The sequence below is a fragment of the Phyllostomus hastatus genome, unplaced genomic scaffold (genome assembly GCF_019186645.2).
Source record: "Phyllostomus hastatus isolate PE091 unplaced genomic scaffold, TTU_PhHast_1.1 phas_contig_64, whole genome shotgun sequence".
In the NCBI taxonomy this organism is placed as follows: domain Eukaryota; kingdom Metazoa; phylum Chordata; class Mammalia; order Chiroptera; family Phyllostomidae; genus Phyllostomus; species Phyllostomus hastatus.
Window position 1 is genome coordinate 10,671,412 of NW_025333928.1, and position 21,871 is coordinate 10,693,282.

General features: G+C 51.8%; 1 protein-coding gene across 1 annotated transcript in view; it reads left to right on the plus strand.

Annotated features, from left to right (window-relative positions):
• GTF3C1 (general transcription factor IIIC subunit 1) overlaps nucleotides 1-21,871 on the plus strand; it is a 75,849-nt gene that overhangs the window by 21,094 nt on the left and 32,884 nt on the right. The window contains exons 7-15 of the mRNA XM_045848849.1: nucleotides 8,340-8,498; nucleotides 10,195-10,310; nucleotides 11,337-11,652; nucleotides 12,240-12,454; nucleotides 15,022-15,161; nucleotides 16,216-16,369; nucleotides 18,932-19,035; nucleotides 19,860-20,044; nucleotides 21,584-21,862. Coding sequence (XP_045704805.1) covers nucleotides 8,340-8,498; nucleotides 10,195-10,310; nucleotides 11,337-11,652; nucleotides 12,240-12,454; nucleotides 15,022-15,161; nucleotides 16,216-16,369; nucleotides 18,932-19,035; nucleotides 19,860-20,044; nucleotides 21,584-21,862 — 1,668 coding nt within the window. The remainder of the gene's footprint in view (nucleotides 1-8,339; nucleotides 8,499-10,194; nucleotides 10,311-11,336; nucleotides 11,653-12,239; nucleotides 12,455-15,021; nucleotides 15,162-16,215; nucleotides 16,370-18,931; nucleotides 19,036-19,859; nucleotides 20,045-21,583; nucleotides 21,863-21,871) is intronic.

Here is a 21,871-nt window from a genome sequence, read left to right on the forward strand (position 1 = left end):
AAGTTGTTTCTAAAAGCCCATAAACAAAGAGCTTAGATTTAGGCACACTTCAAATGCATTACAGAAAGCTACAGTGATCTGTTTTGCAAAAAGCAAAACAAAAAAAACAAAGAATACCTTGGTAATGAAAACAGTCAACCTGAACTGATCTGTTTTGCAAATCTAGATTATGTTCTTCAAGTATTTACCAGTCATTCTGTGCATATTAAGTTATGCTGAGAAGAGGGGAAAGGAGAGATAGGAGTTCACCTTGCTACCCCCCAGAGAAGGACCAGGAGCAGTTGGCAGATGTGGAGCTTCCTATGGCTGGTGCCTGAGGCTGTTACTTGAGCAAGTTTCCCGGGTTCAGTGATAAGGCAGTGAGCTTTACAGAGGATGGGGGAGGGCCCATTTATGCTGTGGACTCTTCCCACAGCTGTTACCCCCAGATTCACCTGTAAAAAATGAAAATCAAGTTCAACAAGTTTTGTAAAAAAGATGAATATACAAAAATCAGTTGTATTTCTATATACTTATAAATGAACAACCCAAAAATGAAATTAAGAAAACAAGAGCATCAAAAAGAATAAAATACTTAAGAATAAATTTAGCCCTGGCTGGTGTGGCTCAGTGGATTTAGTGCCACCAGCCTGCAAACCAAAGGGTCACCAGTTTGATTCCCAGTCAGGGCACATGCCTGGATTGCAGGCCAGGTCCCCAGTAGGAGCCATGCAAGAAGCAACCACACACTGATGTTTCTCTCCCTCTCTTTCTCCCTCCCTTCTTTCTGTAAGTAAATGAAATCTTTTTTCAGATGACTATTTCTTTAAAAAGAACAAATTTAACAAAGGAAGTACAAAATGTATACTCTGAAAGTTATTAAACATTGTTGACAGCAGTTTAAGCTCTAGGTAAATGGGAAAGCATCTCATGTTCATGGGTTGGAAGACTGAACATGGTGATGGCAGTACTGCCAAACTGACCTTCAGATTCAGCACAACTCCTGTCTTAGTCCTGGCTGACCTCTTTGTAGAAATTGAAAAGTTAATTCTACAATTCACGTGGACTTGCAAGGGATGCAGAAAACTAACACAATTCTGAAGAAGAAGAAATCGAGTAGGAGGACCCACACTTCCCAATTTCAAAACTTAGCAACAGTATTGAAGACAGCTCAGTACTGACACAAGGACAGACATGGAGATCGGCGGAATAGGACTGAGGGTCCGGAGATAAACCCACATGTCTGTGGTCAGCCAATTTGAAACAGGAGTGCCAAGACCACTCCATGGAGAAAAGCTGACCACATAGGCCATCACCGTATGATTCCATTTACAGGAAAGACCAGTACAGGGAATGGAGAAGTAGGTTAGTAAGTACTGAGGGCGGAGGGGCGGGGCCACAGAGCGGTGACAGCTGAAGGGTGTGAGGTGAGGCAGATGGTCTGAGCTGTCAGCATACTACATAACTGTTGACTGGTGCACTCTAAATGGGTGAGTTGTATGGTATGTAAATTATATCTCAGTAAAACTATTAAAAAATAAAAAACCAAGAAACATGTAACAGCAGGGTACAGCAAATTAAATTAAGATCATTAAAATGACAAAAGAGGATATTAAATTATTGTAAAGTATACAAGCTAAGAAAAAAGAAATGAGCCATATTAAGAAGTATTAAAATACAATAAAATAAATATAAATGTTTAAAAGAGCTTCGAAACCACGACTTTAAAAGAATGAACATTAGAAACAAAAGGATAAAGAATGAGCATAAACATAGAAAGAATGTCAGGAAACTTTAAAGCCTAGAATATTAATGGTGCTGGGGGAAACAGTTAAAACAGCATGAAATCTTTAAGATAAAAGTGACAAAGTTGAGGGACATTGGCTAAAAAGTTAGTAATCGCTGTCATTAACAATTAAGATAAATAATATAATAATAAAGTAATAAGATAAAAAGCCATCACTTTACCAAATAGGCCTGTCTTTCCCACCTCTGGACCTTTGCTTCCTTTTGCCTGGAATGCCTGTCCTCTTCTGCCAGACGGTTCTTACATACCCTGTAATACCCCACCCAAATGTCACCCGCTCTCTGCCGTCCCAGCCAGCCGCCTCCTCCCTGGTTCTCATTCAGAGGCTCTGTGCATGCTGGCGGCACAGCCCTGAGCACCCTGTCACCCAGCTGTTTTGCGTGATCAGCACTTCACACGTGTACCATTTGGTCCTTGTCCCAGGTTAGTCTGTACTTGCTATTAGGGTTACCCCCGTTCTACAGACAAGCAGCCCGAGGCTCAGAGGGGTTGGCAGCTTAGCCAGGACAGAGCAAGAAGTCAGCCCAGGCTTGTGCGAAGCCCAGATGCTGTCCTGCTGCTCTCCCCAGCCTGTCTCTCAGATGTGACCCTTCGCAGGGTCAGGGATCCTGTCTCATTTACCTTTATGTCTGTGGGGCCCAGCACGGCCTAAATGCTATGAAACTGAATTAAAGGCCCCCCAACAAACTCCTGGCTGTGTTTTCCAAGGTTGTGGTAATTATAATAACAATGGTAAAAGCTGTAGCAAGCACTGCTTACTGAGCATTACTTGAAGGCTAGGCAATGTCCTGAGTACTCTGAGATACCATTCTTGTCCCCATGTTACAGCTGAGTACCCCGAGGCATGGAGAGGGCATTCCACTGAGCCACGAATATACAGCTGGTCAGTGGCCGAGGCAGGCCCACATCAGACACACCCCAGCGCCCAGACTTTTAGCCTGTTACATCGTCCTGGAGTGGCGGCTGTAGCACCCTCCTCCATCATTCCAGGTGCTGAACTCCGTGCTTCCAGCCCCGGTCAGGCCTCTGCACTTACCCATGGCAGGTGCCTCCTCAGGATGTCCCCTTGGCTTGCTCATCATCCCGGTTCAGGAGTGTGGGGGGGGTGGTGGGGCACGAGGGGAGTAACGCTGAATTTCATGACATTTGCCTGGCTCACCAGTAAGGACTTCCCCTGGGCCCATGACCCTCAAGAGGAAGCATGTCCTGGTGCTCCTCCTTGTTCACATCTTGCTTTTGTTTTTTCTCAGGGCAGTCACAAGTGCATACCGTTCTGCTAGGGTCCAGGAGAGTTTTCTTAGGGAATATGAGAGACACAGGCGTCAGTTTCACTTCGCAGCCACTCTGAGTTTTTCTTTACACCAAACAGTGCTTTCTGATAGAAATCTGAAATTCCAGCCCAGCCAGGTGGGCTAGTGTGGGAAAAAACCACCTACTAGGTCTAAGACATCAGTTGGCTTTTGACCCCTCTGAGTTTCAGTTTCTTTTCTCTTAAAATGGCAATAATCATTTGCAGAGTACATGCGATGATTAAGTAAAATAGCTTCTGAAAACCCTGAGACTACCTGGCTTATATTAGGTGCTTAGTGAAGATTCACCCCTTCCATTCCTCTTTTCTGGGTCTTCAGAATGTGAGGTGAAGAAGCCATTCTTCCCTCACGCTAAGGCAAACTGGTCCCGGGTCTTTGGCATGGAAGAACCACACGGTTCCTTTGTGTTGCACTGCTGACGCCAGCATACCCCATTTCTGAATGCCTGAAGTCCTGTGGGCCTGAAAACTGGTGCAGTGATCTGGCTGTCTCTCCCCTGCCTTGCGCTCCTGGAAAGAAAACCCTGCGCCCAGGGGCTGCCATTGCCGGGCCAGCCTTCCTCCACGGAGTCCCGGTGACTGAGGCGGCAGCTCAGGTGGAGAGAGGCTGCATCCACCCTGCCTGGGATGCTGACCCGTGCGCCCCTTCTGCCGTGGCTTTAGCTGGCTTGTGGTCTGGAATAGGCTCCTTAAAAAAGGAAAGTATGACCCGAAGGGATTTTAATAATAAAAATTGAAATTCTGAGGCTGGTGAAATTCTAAGAACTGTGGAAAGATATAAAGGGCCAGTGCAAGTATGTAATTCCAAGTCACCTGGAATCATGAAGCACAGACTGTACTTTGTTCTGTCCTTTACCTGTCTTCTCTCTGACTGTCCTCCCTGTACCTCTAATGACATCTAGGGACATTGTCATTAGCCCTAGTTTACAGGCAAGACAGCTGAGACAGGGAGGGCACCCAGCTTGCCCAGGTTCATACACCAGCTGTGGAGGGGAGTCCAGATCCCTAACCACTGCACTTGTTGCCTCTGACTCGAGGCTTTCCATAGTGAAGATGCATGCGGCACAGCCTGGGGAAAGGCAGCATTTTCCAGGTCAGTGTGCTGGGAAAGAGAGACAGGCACAGCTCGGGGAAATGACCGGGTTTCTTTGTCCGATGGCTACAGAAGAACGTCAGCGCAGTCGGGATCCTCAGCAGAGAAGTCAGCCATGCTCTGTGGGGGTGGGGTGGGCAGGGTTGCAGACCTCGTGGCCCCAAGCCCCACCAGCAGCTGTCAGAAAGGTTATGCTGGGCCTTCTGGAAGCCCAGCAGCTTCACACTGGGCCCAGCCCTGGGTCCTTAAGACCACCCTCCACTGAAGGTGTTCTGGAGACCTGCCTCCCCTGAGCTTCATGCTCCTTGTCAGTCCTCAGACGCCAATGCCCAGTGTGATTGCAGGGAACAGCTCAGTCCTCACGTGTCCTCCAGTGTTCCCCCAGCCAACAACCTGCCAGTCCACAGGCCCTCCGGAACCCCATGCCCAGGACCAGACCAAGGGTGAGTTCCCACACGTCTCTAGAAGCCAGGCCACCACCCCTGCCTTAGGCCAGCTATAGGACTTTCCCACCTGGCAAGAAGGGACCAACTATCTTCAATCAGCTAGTGTTCGTCACGCCTCTGTGCTGTGCTGGGTGCTAGTTGTGTCATTAGAAATAACGGCTGTGTTGGTTGAGAGCTCTGCCCAGCCTGGGCCCAGGTGCCATCTCCGCCACTCCGTAGCTCTGTGGCTTTGAGCAAGTCACTTCACGTCCCCGTGCCTCAGCTTCCGCACCTGTACCAAGGGGCTGACAGAGGCCTGCCAGCCTCGGATTGTGAGGTTCGCTGGGCCAATTTGTGTGGCAGCCCTGGCACAGGGCTGGCCCACAGCAAGTGCCGGGCGTTAGGGCTGAATGGCTGCTGTGTGCCAGTCCGTACAGAAGATGTCTGGGGTCATCCTGGCACTCACCTGTGAAGTAGAGAACGCTGCCATCTCATTTCACTGAGTGGGAAACGAACTCGTGCCAAGGGGTCTCCCCAGAGGCACAGAAATGAGAGGTTGTAGAGCTGAGACTGACCCGTCGTCCTGAGCCCTAAGCCCGCTTATCCCCGAAGTCTGATGGTCCGCCCATCTGGCTGTCGGCAGAGGAGGCAGCTGTGCCCTCGGAGGAGGCTCTGACGGGCCTGCATCCGTGCTGTGGAAGCCGAGAGGCGGGAACAGTCCTGCCTGGATGCTGCTCGGAGGGGAGGCTTCAATGGCTGGGAGGTTGTTTCCTTTGCTGCCCTTTGAGTCCATGAATGTGTAACAATGTTTCTCCTCTTAAACTTGTGTTTATTTGGAGGGCTGTTCTGTGTATCTTCTTGGCTAATGAGCCCCTTAAGGAAGTTAAAATGGAGTAGAAGGAAAAACGCCGGGCTGCTGCTGAGCGTGGCAGTCTGCTGCGTGCATCGTGTCACCACTCACACAGGAGCCAGTGTCCCTGGCCTTGGGTCACTGCTGTTCTCAGTCACATGGACATCTGTCCATCAGGGGCTGTGTGTCACCCCAGGGCTGGGCCCTGGGCTCCCAGGCAGACTGCCTGGTAAAACCCAGCTCCTCTCTTGCTAATGAGTGGGGATTGGGGCAAGTTCCTCAGCTGCTTACGTTCTCTGAGTGTGACTGGGGTTGCAGCCCTGCCCCGTAAGGCTGTGGTGTGGACTAGCTCACGTGACACAATGACACAGGCGGAGTGCTGAGATCAGCGTCTGGGAGGCGGCTCTCGCTCGAGTTGAGTGGTAGGAATGTTAGTATAGGGACAGTGGGCTGCTCTCTGAGCACCATCTCAGGAGCGAGATGAGAGAGGGCGTGGGGCGGGGGGAGACCCAGTGGGGGACGACCTGGTGGGCAGTGTTTTGTTTGTGTTGGCTAGCAGGTGCCTCTGTCGCAAGGGTGGACCCAATCCCTGTCACCTGAGCCTTGAATACTCATAGTTGTCACCTGTACAGGTGGGCCCAAGAGTCCCCACATCCATGTTTTCCCCCTAGTTGCTTAAGGCTCCCATCCTGAGAGAGAAAGATGGAGGGAGAAGGCAGGTGCCTGGAGCCAAGGTCAAAGCCTCAGGGTGCGGGAGGACCTGGCAGGACCGGGCAGGCATGGAGGGCACTGGGGCTTGAGGAGGCCTGCACCGTGGTATGGGTTCATGTTTTACTACTAAGAAGTCATGAACTGAGGGGTTTTCTGTCACTTTGAGGGGTGGAGGGGAGTCAGCACTGTCAAGGCCATCCCCATTCCCACCGACCGCCCCGGATGGGCCCTCCTGGAAGGTTCTGGTGGGTCAGACTCAGCAGAGTTTACTGTGAGGGTGATATGGATGAGTTCAGGCCCTGAGCTGCTTTCTTATTTATGAACTTCACCTGTAAGCTACGTGCTCTGTCCCCTTCAGTCCCCCCTGTCCTGCAAGGTGGGTGAGCCTGAGCTAGCTCAGACAGCCGTCTCAGTCTGCAGTGCTCTGGTGTGGCCGTCGCCGCCACAGCGCCTGCACAGGAGGTGGCTGCAGACCAGCTTGATTGCCGCCTGTCTTCGTGGTGGCACTGAGGGTTCTGCCCCTCGTGTGCTGATGAAAGCTGGTGGGGAAGCCACCTGTGTCCCTGCTATAACAATCACTGCAGACCGAGTGACTCAAAACAACAGTGATTTATTATTTTTCAATTCTGGAGGTCAGAAGTCTGAAATGGGTCTCCCTGGGCTGAAATCAAGCTGTCAGCAGGGCCATGTTGCTTCTGGAAGCTCAAGGACAGAATTTGTTCCCTGGCCTATTCCAGTTTCTAGAAGTTACCCACATTCCTGAGCACAGGGTCCCTTCCTTCGTCTCCAAAGCCAGCAAGCGGAGTGCCTCCAGTCCCCACTCTTACCCTCCTGCCTCCTTCTTATGGTGCCTGTGATATAACATCGGTCCCTCAGGCAACCCACCACCGCAGCCACGGCCACAACAAAAGCCTTAATCACACCTGCAAAGTTCCTTTACCACAGAAGATAGCATATTCACAGGTTCAAGGAACCAGGGTGTGAACACCCCTGAGGGGTGTGTGTCTGCCTCCGCACTGTCACACGTCACAGAGAGCCTCAGTGCAGAGTCCTCTCCTTGGTGCTGGAGGCCCGCGGTCCTCTCTCAGCAACTTTGCCCTGTCATTTGCAAGCTGCTGGATGCTTGCATGAGTTAGTTGACCACTCTGTACCTCCATTTCTTCATCTGTAAAGTGCCTTCTCGGGTTGTCAGGATCCAATGAGTTAGCACGTGTAAAGTGCCAAGACTTTTGCTTTCCCTTATACCTTCCTCTCGTCCCAGCCATGGGCACGCACTGTCGTTGTCCCCATGTTGTGCTTTTGGAGGTTGAGTGGAGGTGCAGTGTGGTGGTCTGGAGGCAGGTGCCAGCCCAGTGTGGGGTGGCTTCTCACGGTACTGCCACTTGGTCCCCCGTCATCGTTTTTTTGTATTATTCATAAAAGCCAGTGCTATGCAGAGGGCTGTTGGGCCTGTGATGGTGGCAGCTTCCGCCTCTCTTTGAGCTGTCTCCTTGGACTAAATTTTCACACTTGGAATCACTTTGTTAAAGGCCTGAAATGGCTTAGTTACAGGGGTGTGCAACCCACAGCCCAGGATGGCTGTGAATGGGGCCCAACACAAAATTGTAAGTTTACTTAAAACTTTTTTTTTCTCATCAGTTTTCTCTAGTGTTTGTGTATTTAATGTGTGGCCCAAGACAACTCTTCTTCCAGTGTGGCCCGGAGACACCAAAAGGTTGGGCACCCTGGAGGTTGTAGAACTCTCACTCTGCTGCCACGGTCTGTTGGCAGTGGGTATCGGCTTAGTCGGGAGAAGATGGTTTTCATTCTTTCAGTGATACTGTTTGCATACCTACTGTGTGCCAAGCACTGTCCTGGGAGCTGGGGAGACGATGTGAAAGATAGGCATGGAGCTTTTCTCAAGGAGAAGGCTGCTGTTCACTTAATGGGACTAACAGGGCACTTCATGACTCCTTTCATTTGTGTTTCTTTGTTCACTAATTATGTTCAAAGCAAAAGGCAGTTTCATGGAGTAAATTTTTGGGTCTTTTACCCCAGGACATGCAGTTTTACAAGTTCCACACTCAGCGCTATGTATGGCCTTTCTCTGGGTCTCTGTCTCTGCTGAAGTCGCCTCCCCTACACTGTGCTGTTCACTCACTGCTGGGAAATGCTTGTGCTCCCAGGGACCGACGTCATGGTGCGCTGCCTCAAGCTGCTGAAGGAGTTTAAACGGAAGGTTGAAGACCAGGATGACGATGACGATGAGGAGGTCATCTCCAAGGCAGTGCCTCCGGTGGACATCGTGTACGAGCGGGACATGCTTACACAGACCTATGAACTCAGTAGGTTCCGTACTTGCCTGCCTGCATACAGTTCCTGAGCGCTGGAGGCAAGAAGTGTTTTGTCCGTGTGTCCAAGAAGGGTGCGCTCTTGAGAGAATGGAGCATGGTGGGAAGCACCATGGTTCCCTTGAAGGGTGCAGGCTTCTGGATCAGATTTGAATTTGAATTCTTGCTCTGCCTCTTGTTAGCTCTAGGACTTTTTAGAAAGATATTTTTCTTTTTAGAGAGAAGGGAAGGGAGGTAGAAAGAGGTGGAGAGAAACATCAATGTGCAAGAGATACTTCAATCAGTTGCCTCTTGCACACCCCCAACTGGGGACCTGCTCTGCAACCGAGGCATGTGCCTTGATAGGGAATCGAACCGACGACCTTTTGGTTCCCAGGCTGGCACTCAGTCCACTGAGCCACACCAGCCGGGGCTAGCTTCATGACTTTAGCAAGTCTCCAAGCCACCATAGCATGTAATGAGGACTAAATGAGGAATAGGTTTAAAACATTTGGTGTATATAGTGCCTGATACATAGGAAGCTCTAAAAAATTAGCCACTGAAGGCTGAGAATTCCAGTGATAAAGGGGGAAAATCTGTTTCCCCTCATTCCTCAGCTTTCCTCTAGATTCCCTAAAGTCTGTGTAACACAGCAGTGACCCAGCACAGGAGGAGTGGCTGTAGGCCCCTATGGGGAGGGGAACAGTAAACGGTGAGGCAGCTGGGGGAGATCTGGTTCAGCTGGCATGTACCAAGGACACACTGGCAAAGTGGCACAGCCTTTTTGGAGGGCCGTTTGGCAGCTGTTGACATTTCTCAGAATGGGTTCCTCAGAACAAAGTTTGGGGAAAGCCGGCCTTAAAAGCCCTTTCATCCCATGACTAGCATGTTACTAGTTCAGTATGGGAACACCACATTCTGATCACCTCTTTTCATTCTGATGTTTATTTTTGTATATGCACAATACAGCAAAACCTCCTTTATCCAGATTGGTTTTACCTGGCCTCCTCAGGTGTATGACGAATCAGGAAGTGAAAGGGAAGATACTTCTGAGCTTTGCCAGAAAGTCTGCCCTGAGGTTCATGTATTTTGCTGGAGGGACTGCCCTCGAGTTCCCAGTCTCCAGTCCAGTAAATGTGGAGGGCTTCTTAGAGAGAGAGGGACAGCACTAGCCCTGGGCAGTGACTGTGTAGCAGGGCAGGAGCCAATGAACTAGACGGAGCAAGTGCTAATGCACAGTCATCTGCTGGCCATTTAGATGGGGCCAGATAGCATTGTTTTCCCCCATAGTCCCTGCTGGCCGCAGCTGTGTTAGGACAATACAAAACTCGGTGTCCATAATGCCTCTGAGTCTACTGAGAAAGACGGAAAATTTTAAAGTTCTTAATTAAAAATTATTTTGATGTGTTTTAAAAGGGTTCATTTCATTTATCTGTAAAAGCCCATTCATGTGAAAGAAAGTGCTAACTTCCCGCTGCGGGAACTTAATAGGTCGCAGTTGATTACTTGACATTTGGGTGGTGAACACTTAAACACAGGCTCTTAGTGGTGAGCCTGGGTTCACTACTGAGAACGGGTTCTTGAGAGAGGAGAGAGGAGTCGTTTATTTTATTCTGTTTGTTGGTTTCACTGCACTGAAATGTCTGCTTCTAAAAGGTGGGTGGGAATTGACTTTGCAGAGGTTGGGGTTCAAGTGTATTGTTTCACACAGTTGAGCGCAGAGGCACAAAAGGAATCTCCCAGGCTGAAATCCGAGTGGCCATGAATGTGGGGAAGCTGGAAGCAAGAATGCTGTGTCGCCTTCTTCAAAGATTCAAAGTTGTCAAGGTAATGTCGTGAGGCCTTCAGCGGGCTGGGTGTGCACATGGTGTGGCTGGGTAGCAGTGTCTCAGCGCGTCACCGCATGACATAGGCTGCTGTCTCTGTCAAGGAGGCAAGGGACTGCTGGGGGCCAAAAGTCAGCAGGATGTGTGGCAGCATGGGGAGCCCCCTCCCAGGTGGGGGTCCCACTGCAGCGGGCCAGCATCCGACTTCCCTTTCAGACAAAGCAGGTGCTCCGGGGCTCCACAGGCCCCACCTGGCCCTCCTCTCTTCTCTGTTACTCGCCTGGCTCCCGGGGACGTGGAGCTGGTGAACTGGGCGTGTCGGGTGTCCTTGCAGAACCCAGGCCCCCTTTCTCAGCCCGTATGCCTCACCCTTCTCGTGAACTTTTTGCCCATTTTGCTGGAAGGCGGTACTAGAGTCAAGGTGTTGATTGCAGGGCACTTCCCACTGCTCTTGGCCTATGGTTGCTATGCAAAAGGTGCTACTCTTTCTGCCTGTAAGGGCCCTAGGAGGGCCCCTCTCCCCTGTCCAAGAGAACAGAGTGAGTATGGGTTGGCGATAGCCTTGTCGTCAGTCCCATGGCAGTGGCTGGATGGAGCTGGGGATGTCCAGGCCCTGATTGGCCAGTCTGTGATGGCAGTTCTAAACCATCAAAGTTTGCACAGCAAATACTCAGTACTTAGTAACCTTTCCTTTGGGGCCTAGTTGTGAGCCAGGCATTGGGGGCATGTGGAAGACCAAGTTGGGTCTCTGCCCTCAAGGAGCTCACAGTCTGGTAGAGCATTCAGGGACACAATTGGGCAGACGTCCTCCGACAGGCCTGTGGAGCAGGACCTGAGGGGTGACACGACAAGCAGGTTGAGGGAGCACTGACAGGGCTGCACGCGGGGCCCAGGCAGTGAGACGGAGGCGATGCGGGTGAGTGCAGCAAAGAGAAGGGAACGGACACCACAGCCCGCGGGCCTCTTGAATGCCTGTGTATCACCGCGCCCTCTTTTGAGTATAATTAAACACATCTCACCTTCCCAGGGGTTCATGGAAGACGAAGGGCGGCAGCGGACCACCAAGTACATCTCCTGCGTGTTTGCAGAGGAGAGCGACCTGAGCCGGCAGTACGAGAGAGAGAAAGCCCGGAGCGAGCTGCTCACCACCGTGAGCTTGGCCTCGGTGCCAGAGGAGTCCCTGCAGCCTGAAGGAGAGGACACTTTCCTCTCCGAGTGGGACAGTGAGGAGGAGGGCGGCAGCAGCAGCAGCAGAAGGAGAGGCAAAGGTTCACAGGGGGATGCAAAACCCTCTTCAAGCATCAGTCTCGGGACGCAGCCTCATCACCCCATCCCGACCAAGGGTACGGGCGCTCTCAGGCGGGCGCTCTCGGGTGGAGCAGGGCAGGGCGGGTGCCCTGCATCAGAGCCAGTGCCAGTCCACCCTGCTTGGGGTTTCTGCAGAAAGCCCATTCAGTTCAGCAGACACCTGAGAATGTCCTTGGTGCCATCCTTATTTGGGACCTGTTGGGGTCACATACATCATATAATTGTAGAGGAGACAGTCATGTGGTCTGACCCCTGGCTCCTTGGCAGATGCTTTGTTTGTTTTGTTCTAACTATTAAAGGGAATTCCATAAGCTTCCTCTGTCCCTTCCCTCCAGCAACCTGAGAATCCCTCAGGTTTTTAGTTTAGTTATAGAAGATGTGTTTGTTTATTTGTTCGTTTGTTTGTTTAATGTGTGGAGGGTAGTGCTGATGACAGATTCGCAAATCTGGTAACCAGCTCAGGGGCACCAATCGGTTCGCTTGGTCCTCTGCCCTCACCTTTAAACTGGAGCACAGACTCTTGGCCTGTGTGGGTCTGCCTGGCTGTCGAGCATAAAATGCCCCTCGCTCTCCCCTTGATGTGCCCACAGTTCATTCCTTCTGCATCTGCCCTCCACTGCAGGTGGCTGGAAAGTAAACCTACACCCGTTAAAGAAGCAGCCGTCTTCCTCCTCAGGAGCCGCTGAGGACAAAGCCAGCCGGAGCTCTGTCGGTGGAGGCAGAGTCCTGGACCCCAGCAGCTCCTCGGACCCCAGCGTGTCCTTTGGGTCCCACTGTGTGGAGAATAACAGTGGTGACATAGCTGTGATTGAAGAGGTCAGGCTTGAAAACCCGAAGGTAAGCGAGCACCCGCAGTGAGAGTGCATTTTCTGCAGGAAACAGCCTGCGGCGGGTGGGCATCAGCCTCACCGGTTCTGTGCTTACAAGTCACAACAACAAAAGGAAAAGGCGTCAAGTGCTTGGCGCTCGGTGCACTCCAGGCAGCGGGCAGGCACTTGGGAGGAAGGCTCATTCGCACTCTGCCTGGGTACAGCCGCACCCCACCTACCACAGGCCCCCTGCACTGTTATCTGGAGTTTTAAAATTTCCAACAACATACTCTTTTTGCTTAAATTTGTTTGGGAGGGAAAATTTTTATGGCCAGTTTTTAGATCAGTGGTTCTCACTTTGGCCCATTTTGCCCCCCAGGGAATATTTGGCAATGTCTGGGGATATTTTTTAATTGTCACCAGTTGGGGGAGAGGGTTCTCCTGGCATCTGTAGAGGCCAGGGATGTCGTTACATATCCCAGAATGTGTATCCCAGGACAGCCCACAGCAGAGTGTCATCACCCAGCCTAAAATGTCAGTGCCGGAGTGAGAAACTGCGTTAGGTGAAAAGCCAATATCATTACCATAAAAAGAGGCAAACCGTAAAATAGATGTAATGAAAATAAAACCACCTGGGTACATTGGGGCCAGAGACTGTTGCACATTAGAGGGTAAAAGGCACAATAGAATCAACCCGATGCTTTTTCATCAACATAATGAGGCAGATTAAAAGACAATTGACACAGGGACCCCCTCCTCATATGAATCAGTTCCCTGTCCTTTGTCACCAGAAGGTGCCTCAGATGTTGGTGGTGCCTCCTGCACTTTAGAAACACAGAGTCAGGGGAGGTGGCCCCAGCGGAGAACAGGCCTGTGACCAGGGTGGCTTTGGATGCCGTCGCTGCCGTCTCACTCAGGCTTCACAGCAGCCCTGCAGGTCTGGGAGGAGGAGAGTGGGGGCTTTGGGGAGTGAGTGAGGCACCTGCCCGGTTTATAACACCGCAAGGACTAGAACCCACGTGTGTGGAGTTCCCGCCCGCCTCCCTGGCCTCTCCCTTTCCGTATGGAGGCCTGTGCAATTGCTGGATGGGGTCTGGGTTGGGAAAGCTTTTCTGTGGATTTGCTAAAAGGACCTTTTGGCCCTTTCCTATCCTTCGGATGCCACGACTCCCGCTGTTGTGGTTGGCATCGTCTCTAACTGAAGAACCTCGGCTTGCCCGCCGGCAGATCTCAGCAGGTTCCCGAGGGTTTGCCTGCCTTCCGCCCCCTCCTCCCCCTCCTACCTTCCTCATATCTCCCTACAGACCCTAGATATCCTGTTTGCTTCCTAGCTCAGCTCTTTCTCTTCCTCTTAGAAATTTGTTCCCAAAGTAATGGCAGAGTCCCATTCTTTTTGCACTTGCTGATACTCAGAGGGGTGTGAACAATGTTACCCACAGGTCCCTTGGCAAAGCATGTTTTCACTTTGCTCTCTAGCACCGAGGTGAAAGTGGCCACATTTACTCATGTGCTTCTCCTCCAAACATTTGCTCTGAAATGCAAGAGAGAATACAGGTCTTTCCGCCTCTCTTGTGCCCCTTCTGAACCTTTGAATGTGTCGCCCCTCGAGCCCGGCTGCCTGAGTGGTAGAACTGCCTCACCGGAGCCCCAGCAGAGGGCAGGGCAGCGGTCCGTTGTGACGCTGATGTTGAGTAGCCCCCTGAGCGAGCTCCCGCTCTCCTGAAAGCACCGCTCCAGGCGAGGAGGGCGTCCAGCAAACCGGGCCCGGGCTGCCCTGTGGCGCTGATCTGCGCCAAAGGCTTGCAAGGAGCACGTTAAGATTGGGGTTTCCTTCCGTGTGAGGTGCACGTATCGGCACGTGTTTGATCTGAGAGCTGATGGAACAAGCTCATTTAGGCTCCTAGAGACAGAAGGGAGCCATGAAGGAACAAGTGCCCGTTTTAGCAGGAATGAGAAGGAAAACTCTGGTCTTTCTTCTTCTCCCTTCACTTTCCCCTTGCCATTCACCCTGATTTCCCTAGGCAGCCTGTTCTGAACTCAGAAGCCTGCCTCTGCTCCTGCCTTTTTTCCGCAGAGAGGTTTCCCATGACTTCCTGGATTTGGAGTCAGAAGCCCATGAGGCGTACATAACTTGTCCGGGACAGTGACTTGGCCTCACTGAGCCCTGGTTTCCTCTTCTGTAAAATGGGAACTGTAATAAGGTGTTGAAAGCTTTTGATGAAAAAGTCCCATAATAGAGTGGCTGGCATGGAGCCATGCTCAGTGTGTCAGTTTTCTGGGGAAGAGCCAAGAGGAAATTGAGCGAGTGCTTTCAGCTGCTTTAGGAGGTGCTGTAGTACATGCCTCTGAGTCCTGTTCTAAAACCAGCTGATCTTCATCAAGTTCCAAGATCGTCTGCTGGCAGATGTCTTTGTCCTTTCAAAGCATTGAAACGGTGGGAGGGGGGTGGAATCCTGTCGGGGAGACAGACCTCTTGGCTTCCTTCTAGAGACATGGGCACCAAAACTCCATGAAGAGGGAAGGCGCACCCCAGGGATGCTCTCTGGCCCCTGAGCTGAGCTCATTGTGTCCTTGTGCTTTCGGTCCCTGTCCCAGGAGAGCAGCAGCTCCCAGAAGACTACGAGGCACCACGGCCCAGGCCCAGAAAAACCCCACAAAACTTACCGACTGCTGAAACGCAGGAATATGATCATAGAAGCCGTCACCAACCTCCGCCTGATTGAGAGCTTATTCACGTAAGCAGCAGTCTCTCTCTCTCTTGCACTCATGATAAATGTCATGCCAGTTAGTCATCACAAGCGCAGAAATGACCAAGAACTGTTTGAATCTCTCTTGCCCTGTGTAGATCTCATGGTATCCCTTTGTAGTAGAAGAGTTAGAGCTTGTTCTTGTGACTTGACGAGGGTAGATATTGAGGGATTTCAGTACTGCAGACAGAAAGAGGTGACTGAGCAAGAAATAAAAGTCCTGGGAAAAGTGCATGTGACTTTCTCCTTCCTTGGAAATTTTGTGGTAGCAAAAGAGTAAGAAGAAACTTAGGCAGGCAATAGCATCTCCTAAAATCTTACATGAAAGCAAAAGTTAAAGACACAAGTAGAACTTCTCTGTGGGGGTGCCTCTGCACTCTGGTTCGGTCCTTCCGACCTACTGTCACCACCACCTCTTAGGCGGCGTCTCCGTGGCTTCTCGGGCACCCAGCGTGGGAGCCGCTTGAGCCAAAGATGTGACTTCCCTACCTAGGCGCAGGGGAGACCATCTGCAGCCGCCAGTGCTGAGCTCCTCTCTTCTGTGCAGTGAGGGGTTTGGCTAGATGTTCCTGGTGTCCCTACTCTCCCTGCCATTGCCGGCAGTGATCTAGAAACATCACCACAGGGACTCAGTAAGATCTAGAGAGTGAGGTGTGTGAGGAGAGGAGTCAGAAAGAGCGTCAGATCTGAGGGTGTCAATGGTGGGAAACCGGAGCATTCCTCACTGGCGTTAAATTGGCAGAGAGACAGGTAGTCCTCATGGTTCTCCGTTTCCCTGCCATTGTCGCCACAAACCCTGTGATCCGTTGAGCTCCTGGGGGAGAGCTCAGAATGTGAAACCGCTGCACATGTTTAGCTAACTGTTTATCTCAGAGAGAGATGATCTCACTGTCTCAAGAACTCAGCCTCTCAGTGGTGAAACCCCCTTTAATTCTTCCCTAGTTTCTGCTACTTGCCATTAGTCATGTCTCCATTGCCTGGGTTGAGAAAGGCCTCCGTGTTGAGATTAGAAATATTAACTTCTTATTTTGTAATGTCCCAGGATTCAGAAAATGATCATGGATCAGGAGAAGCAAGAAGGCGTGTCCACCAAGTGCTGTAAGAAGTCCATTGTCCGCCTGGTGCGGAACCTGTCCGAGGAAGGTCTCTTAAGATTGTACCGGACCACGGTTATCCAAGACGGCATCAAGAAGAAGGTAACTGCATCCCCCCCCCCCCCGCCCCCACTGATGCCCCCAGAGCCAGCTGGGTACTGCTGGAAGTTTTCTAGCTTCTCGTATCCTTGTTGTGTCTCGGCCATTCCTTTGTTGTCAGTAATTTCCCGTTATGCCTTCTGATTTGGGGGTACACGGATTATCCCAACTTCCTGTGGAAGCGGGAAACAGAAAAGGGGAATATTGTGCTGGAGCTTAGAGCGGCGTGTGTGGCCCAGGGCCAGTCCAGCCCCGCAGCCAGTCTCGGGAGGGGGGAGGGAGAGGGAGGCACGCTGACACCCCGCAGAGCGGCATCTGCAGAAGCTCAGCAGCGTTCAGGAGGTGGCCATTTCAGACTAAGCAGCGAACACACTTCCCACAGAGATCCGAGGAAACACACCCCAGAGGGGACAGTGGCTGCGGCTTGGCCAGGAGGCACTGCTGGGTTACCCGTGGGGGACAGCCTATCCCTTCTGTTCCAGTTCATCTGTTTCTGTGAAATTTAAGGTTTGGGGCCGGCCGTTCCCATAACAACTGTAGCTCAGTGGCTTTGAACATATGGTAAGGCCTCCAGTTTTCAGGGTCAGGATAACTGGAGAGCCCAGCCAGGTGCTGGGACCTGAGGGAGCGGTGCCGCGGGACAGTCAGTTCCCGGGCCTGGTCTGTGTGTGACCGACTGCACTTTGAATCTCTGCCTTAAGAGAGCTGTGCTTTGATGTTTTGCTTTCTTAATAACCTGCAAGGTCATTTCTGTTTTTCACTTTATCTTATTTATTGAGACATTTGAAATTTGAAAAACATAGAGCAGTACGAAAAATGACTTTAAGAAACACATTTCCTGCCATTCCCAGTTGGCAGCACTCATCAGTTTTTAGATCTGCGGCGAGTCCCCTCGACCTTGCTCCTCTCCCATCCCCAGCCACCCGCCACTCATCCCTTTGAGCAGTGCCAGGCGCTCCTTGTGCTGACATCTCTCGTTGCAGGGCAAAAGCCCCAGCCTGTCAGCCACAACACCCCTGATTTCTGTCTGTCTTCACAGAGCGGGCCTCTCAGACAGGCAACCCTCTCAGGGCAGAGACTGAGGGCAAGGAAACCTCCCCTCATCCAAGCGTGGGGAGGGGCAGACTGGCAAAAGTCTCCACTGTGTCCCCAGCTCCTACTTGGCCCTGTATCCCCCAGGCAGTAACAGAAGGAGTGGGCGAGGGTGGGGGTGGGCAGCAAGCCCCGTGGATACACGCTGAGGATCACAAAACCTCAACGATAAAGGTGATCCGTCCTGGGGGCTCTTTACCACAAGCACCACTACAGCGGTACCACTAAATGGTGCCGTGTTTCTGCAGCCGGAAAGGGCTGCAGTATCGTACATCTGCCTCCAGTGTAAGCGTAAGTGTCTCAGCAGCACTTTCTCTGGCACCTAGAGCACCGCTGCCCTGGGCAGCCTCCTGGTCTCCTAGAGCCGCATGGACCGGAGTTGCTGAGCCCTGGGACCAGCCTTTGCCTTGGCTTCTGCATCCAGCTGTCTGCCCATCGGGCCTTTGGGAAGTTGGCTGGGCCATTTGGCTGTGGAAAGTGGGAAAACAGGAAGGCTTTGTGTTTGCACCGTGCTTTTAAATGCTCTGGGTGTTGCCTAACTGAATTTCATTTGAGCCTCAACAAAACCACAGAAAAGTTGGCAGGGCATGAGGAAGGGGTTGCCGTTTCACAAATGAGGAGCCAAGCAGGCTTAGCCAAGTCAGCCTGTAAGTCCCCATCTTGTGAGCGTTGCTGCCTGTTCCCTGGGACTGAACCTCTTTCAGGCCATTTTTGTCAGAAAGCCTCCTGGCCAGAGGTAGCCATTTAGAACACCGTACCTTGCTCTCTCTGGCCGATGACAGAGACAAAAAAGAGGCCACCTGTCCACGTTCCCAGGCCGTTGTGCCTGCCATCCACTGCACAGCTGTCACTCCCCCTCTGCCTAACTCCACCATGCTGCTTCCATTCGGCATCCTAGTTGTCCCTCATGGGGTGACAACCACTCTAACTCGGGACAACCACTCTAACTCGGTTTCAGTACCTCAGAAAAGGTGGAACAGAAGCAGTTCTAAATCCTCTGCAGTCGGGACTCTTGCACCTGGCAGGAGTCCCACGGCGGCACTCAGCGAGGGGAGATTAATGGAAGCCATTTTCCTTCTCCAGATGGAAGCTCTCAGGATTCACAAGTGACTGTGGGGCATTCTCAGATAGCAGGAGTGGGGCCTCGGGAGCATCTCCCCAGGTAGATGTGAGACCAGTGGGCCGTGACCCCCAGTGAGGGGACGACAGGGAAGAGTGCCCTATTTCTAGGCCGGAGTTCCTCACCTGAGCAGAATTGCACATTACTGATGGCAGAGCTTCATCACTTGATCACCTGAGGGATTTGACAGTGGCAAACTGTTTAGCAATGTGCTTTGTTTGCTCAGTCTCTTACCTGTCTTTTGGAAATGTTAGTGAAAACGGGTGTAGTCAGTGCTCCACCCGGGAGCTGAGTTGTGGAGCTGTCTCCCTCTGCCCCTCCACCCTTCGGGGCGCTCTGCCCTCTCCCTGCAGGTGGACCTGGTGGTGCACCCGTCCATGGACCAGAATGACCCTCTGGTGCGAAGTGCCATCGAGCAGGTCCGCTTCCGGATCTCCAATTCCAGCACAGCGAACAGGCAAGTGGCAGCACACAGGAGTCCACAGCGAAGCTGCCTGGGTCTGTGCCATCATTCCTGAGGCCGTTTTCACAAAAGCCCTTGGCTTATTCCTGTGTGAGATCAGTGAATTCACTGGGTTAGGGTTTGTGGTTCATGACTCCCTCATCCGGCAAGGATTCATTTCTGGGTTTTTTAAGAAGAAAGAAAATCCTCACATCCTTAATTCTATTCTAATTGTGGACAGACCACTCCAAATCACAGGCTCTGTGATGTGTGAAATTCGTTCAATCTCATGATGGGTCAAGACTATTGGCTCGAAAAGCTAGTTGCTTTTCTGAGAGTTCTAATTTGGCCATAGACTGTCCAATGGACTGAGAGAAAACTCAGAGATGGGAGACACTTCTTAGCTGGGTTTAAACTGCAGGTGACCTGCTGGCGAGCAGAGGCCTGGCTCTGGCTTGCAGACGCTGGTTTGTGCGGCTCGCACACACTGGCCGCGTGTACTGTAAATAAGATGCAGTTCATCGCCGATCAGATTCCTGATTTCTGGCATTTGTGAAGGTGTCTGAGGACCTAGTATATGTCAGGCTTCTTTTCTCACAAGGTAGCAGCTGCCCCATAGGAGGGGGTGCACTCTGCAGGTCACCACAGTCCTCTCCTTCCCAGATGTCTAGTGACCTGACACATTTCATTCATCTATGTCGTCTGCCTGACCTCTACGGGCAGTTGAGTTTGAAACCTCAGGATCAAATAGCCTCATCTGATTCATGAGGACAGACCCTGTCCTTTCTCTCCGCCCTTGATTTTCTCAACATAACATTGGTCTTGTACTCGGACTGCAGGGTTAAAGGGCCCCAGCCTCCAGCGCCTCAAGGGGAGGCCGAAGAAGAAAGCCAAGTGAAGGAGGACCGGAGTGGATCAGGAGACTCACAGCCAAATGCTTCCTCTAAACCAGAAAGTGGACGGGTGAAAAAAACTGATGAGAAAATGGGCATAACCCAGCTTAAAAACTATAACCCTGTTGTAGGTAAAAAGCACCTCTTGTGAATGTTCAATTGTGTTTCTTTTCTTTTTCTTTTTGTTGTGTTTCATTTGCTGTCCACACAGTGCCGTTGCGTCAGCCAGCGCTCTACGTTGAAGCCCTGGGCTGCACCCTGAGAACGGGACCTGAGCCGCTCTCGGGTCTGGGGGCCGGTTCCATGCCTCCCACTGACAGCAGTCCCCTGCCTAGAGCAGGACGGGAATGATTCTTGCCCCGTACGCCTCACAAGGCTGTTGCAAGTCTCAGATGCAATTATGCTAGATCCCTACATGAGGAACTATTCACAGAGATTAACTTCTTCTGCTAACTCTCCTTGGGCTGGAATATTCTGTAGATCAGACAGTCTCCACTTCTCCTGACCCCATATAAGCCTTCTATTAGTTACAGCCGTTGGCAAGTTTGAGCATCTGTGCAGTTTTCCCAGTCAGGCCTCTGCCAGAGCTGCCTCCTCCCGCATCCCCCATGGAGCTGCTCTGATGTAAATGTGCAGGGCACGTTCGGTAGCAGGGTTTTCTAATCGAGGGTGTCGCTCCTCTCCTAGTCACAGACGGGTGTTGGTGGGGAGGGCAAGGTGCCTCATCAGGGCACAGGCCTCTATCAGGCAGAAAAATGTGTAGGGGGCATAGCCAACTCAGGGGTCCCAGACAGGAGAGTCAGTTGTGGCCTCTTTTCCCAGAGGTTCCAGTCACACAAGCACAGCCTTCACTCTCGAGGCACAGCCCCATGGTTAGCAAGTCCAGACTGAAGGAAGACAGACGCCAGTGTGCGCGTGTGCAGCCGTGCAGCACAGGCACTCGAGTAGACAAACGGCAGTGAGTGCCGTTCCCCGCTGGGCCAGGCATGGGGGTGCCGAGGGGCCTCTGGTCGCTTGTCCTTACTGCCCTGTTCCTATGTCTCCCTTGACTCGCACTTGTTCTCTCACTGGGGAAGGCCAAGGGAAGGTTTATTTGTATCAACTTTGAAATTATCTACTTTAAAGGAACCTACATTTTGGAATATTTTGCGCCACCCGCATCAAGCCAGGAGTTCTGTGTGGAGGTCTGTCAGGCCCCCCATAGTGGCTCCCCTCTCCATCCCCCTCTGGATCGTCCCCTGTGCTCTCCTCCTTTGCTCTGCCCTGACACTCCACCTCCTGGCCCTTCCCGGAACGCTCGGGCACACACCCACCCCAGGCACCTTGCCTGGGCCTGGGTCGCACAGCCCAGGGTCTCTGCGTGGCCTGCCCAGTCACTGGCTTGAGGATTTCACTCAAGACCTCTCCCCAGCAAGGCCTTTCCTGGCCTCACCTTCCTCTCCCTTCCTTGCTTTATTTTCTGTACCATCTGTTTCCATCTGATGTATTATTTTAGGTATTTTGGTATTATCTTCCCTTTCCCACTAGAAAGTAACTTCCCTAAGAGTAAGACTGTTTGCTGTCTCTCTGGCACCTGAGACATAGGGGCACATAGTAGTTTTTTAATGAATTGAACTGATTTGAATCTGGGACTTTTCAAGCACTCTTTCCTCCTTCCTTCCTTGTCTCAGTTCCTGGACTTGGGCGTTCTCTAGGATTTCTGCCCAAAATGGCTCGCCTGCAGGTGGTCCACATGTTTCTGTGGTACCTGATCTATGGGCATCCTGCTGCCAGCAAGGTAGAGAAACTGGGCCCCATCACTGACAGGAAAACAGGAAAGCAGGAGCCAAGCAAGACCGGAGCCCCGCCCTCCTCCGGAAAAGACCAGGAGGCCTCCTCTGAGGCCCCGCCCAAGGACAGCCAAGATGGTGAGGTCCTGGAGGCGGAAGTGGAGCCTGCCGTAGAGACAGGTGAGATGC